General features: G+C 44.5%; 1 protein-coding gene across 1 annotated transcript in view; it reads right to left on the bottom strand.

Annotated features, from left to right (window-relative positions):
• Positions 1-12,578, bottom strand: part of HIBCH (3-hydroxyisobutyryl-CoA hydrolase) — a 1,142,718-nt gene that overhangs the window by 261,878 nt on the left and 868,262 nt on the right. Inside the window, exon 10 of the mRNA XM_086955371.1 lies at positions 3,210-3,268. Coding sequence (XP_086811497.1) covers positions 3,210-3,268 — 59 coding nt within the window. The remainder of the gene's footprint in view (positions 1-3,209; positions 3,269-12,578) is intronic.

Below are 12,578 nucleotides of genomic sequence, written 5' to 3'. Positions count from 1 at the left end.
TCCGTTTGCCTTCAGTTTTGCAGTGAATCAACCGCGCAACTACCACTGAGCAAAGGGTCTGGTTCAAGAAAGCAGTAGAAGGAAGAGCAACAGATGGACCCCCTGTGGGGGAGGGCAGGAAGTCTGGAAGTCTGTGCTATCAGCAGGGAACCTGTCAGCCTGCTCCAGCTAGCGTCAGCAGGTGTCAGATATTCACTTGGCTGTCTGAAGAGCTCTTACTGTTCCACAGTGTCCCGCAGTGGCTACGGATTTCAAATTTCCAGCTGCAGCTGGCGTGTCCAGGTTAGGCTTTTGGGGTTTGCCTGAAGTTTTGATTTTGCCTGACGTTTTGCCAGGAGGGGGAAGTGGTTTGCGGTTGAGGGTTAAGGGTTTAGGGAGATGCGCGGGAGATAGCTGCGGGTTAAGGGTTTAGGGAGATGCAAGGTAGATGGCCGGGCCGCTTCTGCAGGAGACCCGAGCTCATACTCTGCTGCGGCGAGTACGCTGCTTCCCTCGCTTCCCTACTTGACCCCCATTGAACACCTTCCTCCTCAAACCGCTCCGCTGTCCCGCACCGTGCCGCACTGCCCTTCTGTTTCTTGTTTCTGATTCCGCTTCCTGAACTGCTTACTGCTTACTTCTACTTACTCTTCCGCTTCCTGAACTGCTTACTTATACTTATGTTCAGTGGCTTCCCTTTCATTCTATTTGTAAGTTCTAGCAGTAGGCGTTGTGATATCACAATTCAACTTAAAAAAATTATTTCAGCTGAGCAGCTAGCTAATTTCATAAACCTAGGAAAGTAGATGAGTCACAACTCAATAATAAGGAAATTAAAGGCGGGCTTTTATAAATGGATTTCAGTCTCCATGTATTTATAACACAAACAATATTTTTGATTCCATTTAAAAAAGCTTTCTTGTGTTATCTTTGCTTTGTTATGATCCCTTCAAGCATTTCTTCATTTATTGTAATCGTACTGTAGTCCATGGCAAGTACTCGGACAACAGTAAACTAGTTTTTGTTAATAAAAAGTATTAGCTGCTGGATGTACATTTTATTTTATGCTTAATATGTTTTCTTTATCTCAATGTTAACACCTTAGGAGCGTCAAACGTTCAGCGCCCAGTGCTGAACGTTCGAATAACGGGTGCGGCCCCGTCGGCCAAAGGTTGTGCGCAGCACTGGCAAGGTAGTGCTTGCGACAACCGTGTGCCGACGGCAGCACTTAAAGGGTTATAGACAGTGTTGTCGTAGATTATCAGCACCACCAACACTGCTCCATTATCTCTACTAGTCCACTTTCAACCCTACTACATACCCATCACTATAATCAGCATCTACTCTTCTGCTACTTTCACTACCATAACCACTCCTAAGTGTCCACATCATGTCTACCATTACCAGTAATACAAACTATATTTCTGCAATCACCCTATAACGATACCATGTTATCAATCAAGACTTTGCCCACCACCATCACTACTACTAAGACTATCACCACCGCCATTGTTACCACTACTATCAAAATGAACAGAAATGTAATTACCACTACCACTATCATCATCACTTCTACCACTACTACCATCAATATCATTAAGCTATGCCACTGCCAATGTACCACATCACAAATATGTAATACTACCATCATATCCACACCACTATCAACAACACTGCCACAACTAACAAGTATCACCACCACTACTATCAAAACCACTATCACCACCATCACCTACACTATTATAAGTTATAATACCAGCACCATTATCGTCCCCACTACGACATCTATCACCACCAACCCCACTTCAACATCACCAACACTAATACCACCAAAAATACTACAATCACTACCTCCTCCACTACTACCATCCCCACAACTGCTACTACTACTACTACCAAATCACCACAGCTTCTACTGCCATAACCAAAACCAATAAAATCTCTAGTACCACACTCCCACCAACCAGTATTACTACCAACAGCCGCAATTACTACCAACATCAAACTCTTCTTATGTGTCTGCAAGAGTAAGGTGTCTTTGAGGGTGTTGTATATGTGTGCAAGAGAAACAATGATGTGGCGCATTTACGTTTGTGGCAGACTGGAAGCGATTTCAGTTATTGAAAAAGACAATACTTGTTGTCTTTGCCTATGCTTGTCTATGAATACTTTTTGATTACGTAAAACAGATCAAGTTTTGTCGGGACCGGATCAAATCAGAAAGTCCATCTATGAAAATCTCTGGCTCGTTCGAGTTCACATACGACGTGAGCTCCTGAAATGCCTTGGACTAATGTACATGTTTTTACGTTTCGGGTGCTGCAGCAATGTGCTACCAACAACCTGACATACACAATGCTTCTTGCATACATCAGTACCTGCCTATTATTAAGGAGAGGCCATGTCGATCTGCTACATCATTTACATTCCCGTACGCTGCATTAAGTCAACAGAGCAACCAACACCAGCATTAGCACTGGTGGCCCCGGTGCAACAATCATTTTTGGCATCCACGCACCCCACGACCGCCTCCTCGGAATTTTCTCACTACTACCAAGCAAAATGCTCCTCATCTCTCCAATTACAAATGATTGCTAAACACTGCCCCCCCCACTGCCCCCCCCCCCCCTCCCTTATAGGTCACCGCCAAGTGCGGCCGCACCAGTTACAGTGCCTTAAAGCCAGCCCTGGTGGCAAGACTGGAACACTGTCCTGGCCCTCAGGTATGATTCGGAATGCTTCCTTCACAGGTAACTCTATAAACTCGCACTCCTCCAACCTTGCACATTGGACAGGCTTGCTGCAACCTATATATCGACTGTGCGAAGCTTCCAGCCACATCAATGTTATCAATGTGCCTCAAAAATGCTAATTCCAATGCAAAGCAATCCTAGACCAGTTCATTCTAAATCACGACGCTTCCAAAATAATGTGATCTGCTTATGACATTAAAAGCTGCTCACGCCTGAAAATGAAATACTTTTCATTCTACAAAAAGTAATCCTGGGGAGCCAAGAACTAAGATAAAATGACTTAGAATTGTTAAACTGAGACCAGCACATTTCAAACAAATATTGGTTAATCAATTCAACAAGCATCTAAAATCTAGCAAACTTATCAATAATCCTTGATTAGATAAAAGTGCAATTCACACTGTTTGGCATTGAGTTACATTATGACTGAAGGTGGAATCGAGGGTCAGAATTATAAGTTTAAGCATTGAAAAATACCTGTTAATCTTGTCTAAGTGTTCAGAAAGAATAAACTGCTTTTCTTCACCAGATTTGGACTGTTTAGAAGAGAAAATGAAAAGTATCAGTTTCTGACAGAAATCTGCGCTTAAAAAAAGCAATGATTTAGGAATAACTTAGTTATGCAGAACATGCTAAATTATACAATTGTATGCATCACTAAGCTCTCAAATGCAAATTATCAACCATATGGTACTTTTAACTGTATTTATAATATGCAAAAAAGGTTACGACCCATACAAACAATATAGACTCATTCAAATTGCAATGATGCACTGATCATAGGATTCAAAGTTGTTGTATGGACATATTTATTTATTTTTAAAATTAATTCATGAGTTCCATACAGCACAGACAGGTAGCCTTTCTGACCACTTTACAGCACTTATTGGCAACGGTCAATGTAAAATTTGGCTTTTGCTCTGAACAACATTTTCTTACAAACAGAAGAACACTTACTCCAGTGAGGTCCGAAAGAAATCAAAAACAAAATCAAGCAGTACCACTATGGATTATCTGTTGACATGGTGGGAGGTCTTATCGTTTAACTACACCCCAAAGAGCTGAACATAAGGTGTTACATGGTGGCTGCAAAACCTCTGTTGTTGAATTGAATTGCTGATAACTTGGTTTTAAAACATTGGATTTGCGTGCTTTTAAAAGATTGAATTTTTAAAAGTGTAAGAGAAAGTGTTAATGTTAACGCTCACGTTGGGCATTTACCTTCTTCTTCTGTTCCCGCCCCACGAACCCTGCCCGCCCCACCGCAGCTGATTAGGCGCTGCCGGGGACTAGAGCGGTAACCACCATCAGGTGAGGAGCAGGCGAGCAGGACAGTGCTCGGCCCCTCCCACCTCTACGGCTATTAATGAACCACCTTCACAGGAAGCGCAGCGGACGTGCGCAGCGGACGTGCGCAGCGGGCGCGTCGATGGCGCGCCGAAGACGCGCCTAAGACAAGCCTGTCTGCGCCCGTCCGCGACCTGCCAGGACCAGGGGCAGACAATGCTGCTCGTCCTATTTTCTATTCCAGGTCTGACCTCATGGGTAATAGAAACAATGCACAGGGCCTATTACCGAGGGAGACTCTCAACCGGCTCTGCAAATCTGGTATTTTGATTCAGGGCTGCCATTTGACTACACCTGCCATTAAACATATACAGAGGGACCCACTTACCCCCTCGCTCACCATTCTCTATTTAAGCACACGCTCCCTTGTCAAACATCAGATGGATATTTTCCTTCTGTTGGATACGGAGAAACCGGACATTCTCCTACTCACGGAGACGTAGTTAACTCCCAACTCCGCCCCTGATATAATAGCGGCGCTCCCACCTAACTATTATATTATCCATGCAGACCGTACCACCGGGAAAGGGTGGGGAGTTGCGGCCATCATCCGCTCTAACCTGATCGTTACCTCCCTCACTTGCCTCTCACTGGAAAATACAGTCAATCCAGTGCTGAAAATCACTACCTCCCACTCGACGATAGCATGCGTCCTATTGTATAGACCCCCTACCCTGATGCCATCATTCCCTATGACCCTGAGTGACCAACTTGCTAACTTAGCACTTGAACATCCTAGGATTTTCCTAGTAGGAGATTTAAACTACTGGTATAAAGATCCTCTGGAGGGCCCTCAATCGGCTGAATTGACTGACCTTCTGTCCAACCTAAACTTCACTCAATTAGTGTCCTCCCCTACCCACTGCAAGGGCCACATCTTAGATCAGGTCTGGTCCAATACCACCTGCATAACTGTCCCGACCACTCTACCATGCCTCTGGTCAGACCACTTACTTCTTCAATTTAAATTATGTATCACCCCCGCTACAATTACCGCACCAGGCGCGGGCGGGTCAGCTAGGAACTGGAATGCAATGGATAAAACTGCCTTCCTAGAGTCATTAGCCAATACCATCCCCCCCTCCCAGAACGAGATCAATTCCTCAGTATCCATGCTTACCAGCTGGCTACAAACGGCCAGCGATCTTCATGCCCCTTCTAAAAAAGTCAGATTAGCACGACGTGCCGACGCCAATAGATGGTTTTCCTCTGATCTAAAATCGAGGAAACTGGCCCTACGGCAGTTAGAACGCCACTGGCGCCGCGACTACATTTCTGAGCTAAAAAGGAATTATTAAGGCTAGGAAGGAGTACATGACCGCCATTTCTGCTGCAAAGGCGGCTTATTTTTCATCTTGAATCTTGGAATCCTCAAACAAATCTAAGGATGTCTTCTCCATTCTCCATGAACTGACAAACTTAGACACTGTCCGCCCCAAGATAATTCCCACCCAGCCTCTCTGTGACTCACTCAATGTTTATTTTACTGATAAAATATTGGATATCAAAGCCAGTATTCCCCAACCGGTGTCCCCTCTCACCTCCGGCATGACAATTAAGCCTAACCACAATACCCTCAGTAGCTTTTCACCTATAACCCAGGACCAATTTCAGGAACTACTGACAAGAGTAAAATCCGGTGCCCCCTCAGATAGTTGCCCCCCTCACATCTTGAAAGAGTGTTTTTCAACATACCCAGCCCCTGCCCTTACACTTCTGAACAATTCCTTGACTCTCGGCATAGTCCCCTCAGCGTTTAAAGAGGCCACAGTCATCCAGCTGTTAAAAAAACCCGGGGCAGACGGATGAGGGGGACAGTTCCTACTAAGAAGCGCTGAGAGGCCGATTTGCTTTACTGTTGTACGCAGTCGGAGGTGTACAGTGAACTGCTTCCCCCGAAAAGTCGCCCAAAGAACTTCTGGGGGTTATTTAAGGAATTCCAGAGCGCACAAGGGGGCAGTGAGTCGGATTCTGAGGGGGAGGTGTTGGATGAGCTGCAGGAAGGTGGGGTGTCGATGGTTGACTCTGATGAGAATGATGGTTGAATGTTCCCTTCCCGAAGGTGGGTGGGGGATCCCGCCTACGTCTTGTCTGTGCAGTGTGCTGGGTGGATACTTATGACGGCTGTTCTGGGTGGTGGTTCGCATAGTCCCTCTAGTACTTTGCTCCGTTCCATTGGGCCCTTGAGTCAGTAGCTATGGGTCCTGAATTCGACCGTAGACGTGGTAATGGGTGGGGGTGTGCGAGTGGTCACGGGTATAGGTAGTCTGGCTAGTTTGCAGGGTGGGGGTCTTGTTCTTGGGTGGGTTTTTAGTGGTTTACTACACCTTCTCATCTCCCCCTACCAGGGGGGCTTTATCCTCCGGTCATCAGGTGGTTGGCTTATTATGTATATACAGACTGTATTTCCTGTGCACACAGAACTGCGATATGGAGTGACATCACCAACGCTGCTGGTCAGATTTTGTTTTGTTATATTGTGGTCAGTCATCAATTGCTTTAATAACTCGATATTGTCTCACATTTCTTCCTCTCCTACTGTTGCGCCAACAGGCCTTCGGGTGGTTGGCGTCGTGGCTATGTGTGTGACCTCTACTTAATGACCTGGGTGTGAACTACGGTTGCCGCCGGCCTCCGGGTTGTAGGCGATGAAGGCTGTGTGCACAATTTGAAGGTGTAATAAAGTACAAATTTAATTAAAAAAAAAAAAAACCCGGGGCAGACCCAGCTTGTAAAATCAACTTCCGGCCAATCTCCCTATTGCCCTATCTGGCAAAAGTTCTGGAGGCTCACTTGGCTAAATGCCTCTCTAACTTTCTTGAGGAGTCCTCCTGTTTTGACCCCCACCAGGCAGGCTTTCGGCCGGCACACTCCACAGAAGCAGTAGTCACCACAGTCCTGGATACGTTGCGAGACTGCGCTGACAGACGCTCCCCACAGGCCCTGGTGCTCCTGGACCTATCTGCCGCTTTTGACACGGTCGACCATACCATCTTGGTCGACCGTGTCGAACAGGCCGGCATCCGGGACCTAGCGGCCTGCTGGCTGAGGTCCTTTTTGACAAACCGCACTCAAACACTACGTCTTGGAGACCTAGTGGGTGCCAAACAATCCATCACTTGCGGAGTGCTACAGGGCTCTTCCCTGTCACCCCACTTATTTAATCTATACATACTTCCCCTGATTCAGACTCTAAGAGACAAACGGGTGAGAGTCTTCAATTATGCCGATGATTTACAACTGCTCTTTACCATCGACAACACTGAAAACTCCATATTGCATATTCAGTCTACCATGAGATTCATTAAAACATGGATGGACCAAAACCAGCTTAAACTGAACCCGGGAAAAACCGAGTTAGTCCTGACCGGCGACAGCGCCAAGTACTGGGGCCCACACTACTGGCCTTCTGAACTGGGCCAAGCTCCAACACCCTCCTTGTCGGCCAAAACACTTGGAGTCACCGTGGACTGTGATCTTTCACTGAAAGCACAGGTAGGTCAGGTGGTCTCCAAGTGTTTCTTTCAACTAAAAAAAATCCGGAAGGTCTGTCGTCTACTTACGCCCGAGGCAATCACCCAGGTTGTGATCTCCACTGTCCTGTCCCATCTGGACTATGCGAATGCCATCTATCTAGGTCTTCCCAACTACCTATCTAAACGCCTCCAGATGGTACAGAACCATGCTGCGAGGTTAATCCTGAATCAACCAAGGCGACAGGCAGCTACCCCCCTACTTAGGAAACTGCATTGGCTTCCAGTCACCCAGCGCTGTGCCTTTAAAACTGGATGTATAATATTCAAATCCCTTTACTGCAAAAGCCCCACATTTATTAATCAACTAATTTCCAGATACACTCCATCTCGAAACCTACGCTCACTCCATCTGAGCTTCCTGCAGACGCCCTCTTTCAAACTTAAGCGCGCCGGAGGCCGTAGGCCATAGGTTTGCTACACTTGCCCCCTGCTTGTGGAACTCCTTCCCTCTGGAGACCCGGAATTGTCAAGACCTTTTCTCTTTCCGGAAAGCCTTGAAGACCTGGCTCTTCAGACAAGCATTTCAATAACTCAATTCTCTTCATCTATGTTCATGTTACTGTTGATCGCAGCGCCAAGAAACCAATCGATGACAGTGCGCTTAATAAATATTTTAATAACATAACATAACATAACATAACATAACATAACATAACATAACAAAGGTCTGGCTTTCAAATCCTGAATAAAATATGCAAGAAAAACCTGCTGCTGTGAAAAAATAAAGCAAAAACCCATTGCTTTCTACATACAGTGCATCTAGGAGACAAAGCATTTAATGAGTGACGATTAAGAGTACTTTTGAGATGTAAACTGATCCTATAAATGGTATATGTTTGTGTATCGATGAGAAATATGTTGAGGACTGTACCATTTGGCTTCTTGTTCTTCAAGAGCGGTGAATCCCTTTTACCGGTGTGCTAGGTTAGAACGTGCGTGAGATTAGTCTTGTTAAGTATTGTTTGACGTGCTGCAAACTTCTATGCAGTGTGGCATCGTTTCTATCGGAATTCAGTTCAAACAATGTGATTGAGTGAATGGATGGGGTGGTTCCGTCTGTGATAGTTGCAGTGGAAGCTATGGTATAACCTGAGGCACTCTGATTATTTTTAGTACTGTTGGAGACAATTACATTCCTTCTGAATAATGCTTGATGCAATGTTGGCCGCATTAGAGTACGAATTTAGTTTCTTTATTTGTTTTACAATGTTCAGTTGCGTTGGTGAAGTGGGTGAGAAGATGCTGAACTTGTGAATTTGAATGCGTGGTTATGTGCTGAGTGCTGCTTTTCTTGTCGTTTGGGTTCAGGCGCACAGACAATTGTTAGCAGTTGCAGGACAACATGCTGCTAGCTGTAAGGCAATTGTTGCTGTTAGTTGCATGAGTGTTGGTGATGAAGTGGTCTGCAATGGTGCTAAACTGTGGGACTGGTAAATTCAAATACGTTGCTAGAATATCAATGAGTTAGTCACATGTTTAAATTAATTAAGGTTTAAGATGTTGCCTCCACTTTTTGCATTCTTTTTGTCTTGCTAAGTTATGGCACAGTGTTCTCCATCAAAAGCCTGCAGAGAGCTTTTAACATCTGTTTTTTTTGTTGCAATTGCTGTATCTAGTAGTGTTCTAGAATCTATTAGACGACTGATAAACTCAAAATTCACCATCATACCAATCAAAATTGGCAAGTGCTCCTCCACCAAGCAATGGAGAGATAGACCAATCATGAGATTTAGTTACTAACGGTGGACAGACAACTGGTAAAAAAAATAAAAAAGATAGCTCTTCGACCCTAGATTATGCTACTCGGTGCTGCCCAAGCCTGCCTCGTCAGAGACTCTGCTGACTCTCTCCAAGTTGTTTTTATCTCTGTGGGTCTGGGCTCTTAGTACCTCTAGCCAAAGGGCTGACCAGCAAAAAAAAACTGGATACCTGAGCATGGCAGTGTGCCTTACCAGTAACTGGAGCCTGAACTAGAGACTATCTAAAGTGCTGACCCAATATCGGTCTCAGAAAACTTGATGATAACTTTCTCCTCCCTCTCTGCTTTATGTGGAGAGATCACTGTAAGCTCCTTTTGAATAGTACAGACATCTGTATTTCAAAAGTGGCAGCCCTTTGATTGGCCACCAGCTTGCCCTCCAGTACACACAACCTTCGGGATAAAATGGAATTCTAGAGCAGTACTTAAGATGTCAATTTGTCTGCACTTGCCCAGAGTAATGTGAGGGCCAGCTACAGGACTCGGTGTTACTGTGATTTTCAAGGTCCGGATCAGACCTGCAACCTGCCTCTGGCATCATGAACCAGAGCTGAAGCCCTACTGACAAAGTTCTGCAGTGTGTAGGCTTTCTTGAGGAAAGAGCTGCACAAGACGAGAGGCTCATCTGTCCATTAACCCAGTGGTGACTCAAAAGCCAGAACACTAACACACGCAGACTTGCAGAGGAGCCCAAGGATGGCAACGAGTGCTTGGTGAGCCACCTCCCCTGCTGTGTGCACATATACACCCATCTCCTGACCTATCCCGTTTGGTATGCTGAGGACGTGTATCAGAGATGAAGGAGTATGGACAGGAGAACACTGATTTTCTCCTGAGTACCACCCTATTCCAACACACAATATCTTGACGGATGATGGGAAACAAGTCCAAATCCACTTGACTTCAATAACAAGAATGGAACATATAACGAGCTGGAGACATGGCAGTTTGGGAAGGCGTGAGCTTCAACTGACGCACAACTAATAACACTTGATTACCCCTAGAACATTCCATGAGGAATGTAAAAGATGCAACAAAGTATCTCAAGATACTACAATGGTGTTTACTTTTCCTAAGCACACAAAAATAAATTTTAGGCACAAAACCACAAGAAAAACAAGTGGAATGACTAAAAGATGATCACAAGAGAAATCTCCAAACTATAAAGCATTAAGATCTAAAACCAGTGGAAATCCTACAAATGCAATCAGATCTTGAAATTAGACTATTTCCACAGTCAGATGTGTACTGTCCTCACATTCAGATCTTTTAGACTCTGTCCAATTTTCACAACTTTATTCAAGTTCCAACACTGTCTCCCACCAATTCGGATCACATTGCTACATACTTTCTCAACCACAACAGGACTACCAAATTTAGAACTACCTTTGACGACCTGTCCAGCTTTCCTGATGTGAACCGCATCCCCAACTCATACTAATGTGGTTCGATTTTCTTCCTGTTATCAAACTCTAAGTTCTGTTTAGTTTGAGCCACATCTATTTTTATCATATAACCTCATCCACTTCTAGAGATTCACTGCTATCTTCTAACCATCTCTTTAGCCACGCTGGACATTACTTCAGAACTGATTTTCTTCCTTTTTAATAGCTGAAATGGGGCCACTCCGGTTACTGTGTACAGAGTAGTAGGATAAAACCAAAGCATTGTCCTCACACACACCACAATTTCAGTTACTGGCCATAGCTCACTTGACATGCACAACGAGAACACGGTTCATGCGTTCAAACAATCTATTAGTCTAAGGGTGATACAATGAAAATTTCAAATATTTTAATCTCACTTTTTTTTTTTTAAAGAAAACTCTATATTTCCTCACTAACTAATTGGATATCCTTATCAGTCAAGAACTGTGATGGGAAACCCTGTCGTGAAAAAACATTCTTTAAGAGTTGAATTTAATTCTTACCATTAGGTTCAGCAAAAAAACTCATCCTTGGTCGCTTTGAGTAATAGTCGACTATCACTGCAGCAATCGCTGATGCAGATCCAGGAAATTGCAAGGTCTAAGTAAATCGATACCTACCACATTAGAGTCGGCAATTCAATATGTTATATAGTTGGAATGGGTCTTACAAGTCCTTTTTCACATCTCAATCACACAAAACCATTTTTTTTTAATTAAATATTTTTATTAAAGAAATGACAAAACATTACATTTCAATGTAGACAATCCCATCCTGCAAAATACCGTTATTTTCACATTGTTTATGAGTTCGATCACATGCTCTCCATTCCCAACCCTCCTCAGTTTTAACTCAACCATTGGTGACACACATATCTCTTCTCTGTACAAATTCCATTTGAACCATTTCCTGTCCCATTTCTTTGGGCACCCTCTTGCGATAAAGACTTCCTTCTCTGCTATCATACATTTATCTAGTTCCCCACTCCACACAGCTACTTCATGTGGCCTCGTTCCTCCCCATCCCCTAGCGATTTCTCTTTTGAATAGTGTGAAGCCCAGTGTTACAAACTGTTGTTCCGTTTCTGTAAGATCTGTCGCCTCCCAGATGTTTAATAGGCCCAATTGTGGCGTCAACGTAATTGTCTTTCCCAGGGCAGAGTGCACATGTGTTGTGACTCTACCCCATCCACTTTGCACCCTTGGGCAATCCCACACCATATGATAGAAGGTGACCTGCTTGCTGCAACCCTTGAAGCAAAGGTCGTCCGGCCTAGTCCCTATCCTTGCTAAAATGATTCCAGTTTTATGAGCGATGGAAGATACGAAATTGAACTAGGGGATATCTAGGGTGTAATGGCAGCCTCTCTGGGAGACATTAGCGCCTGCCTCCAATCCTCGTCCTCGATAACTCCCAGGTCCCCCTCCCATTTCTCCTTTAGCTGCCCAGAGGTGTCTGGCATATTATTGCTTAGCTTTTTATAAGTAAGGGAGACCGCCTTAGCGTGTAATTGTCCATCTAACAAACGATCTTCTAAGGGAGAGGATTCCGGAATGTCTGCACAGCTAGGAAATGTCGCTTGCAAAGCAGGTCTTATTTGAAAATAACTAAAGATCTCCGTGGGCGCCAATTTGTAAGGCTTCTTCCACTCTTCGAACCGAAGGATCTTACCCTTCTTAATCATATCGCCTACCGTCGAAATACCAATCTTGTCTCATTTATCAAATCTTAGGTGATGGCATAGCATACACAGCTTTTGGGAATACCACAGAGGCGT

The sequence above is a fragment of the Lissotriton vulgaris genome, chromosome 2_1 (genome assembly GCF_964263255.1).
Source record: "Lissotriton vulgaris chromosome 2_1, aLisVul1.2, whole genome shotgun sequence".
Classification (NCBI taxonomy): Eukaryota; Metazoa; Chordata; class Amphibia; order Caudata; family Salamandridae; genus Lissotriton; species Lissotriton vulgaris.
This window is presented reverse-complemented; position numbering and strand designations above follow the sequence as displayed.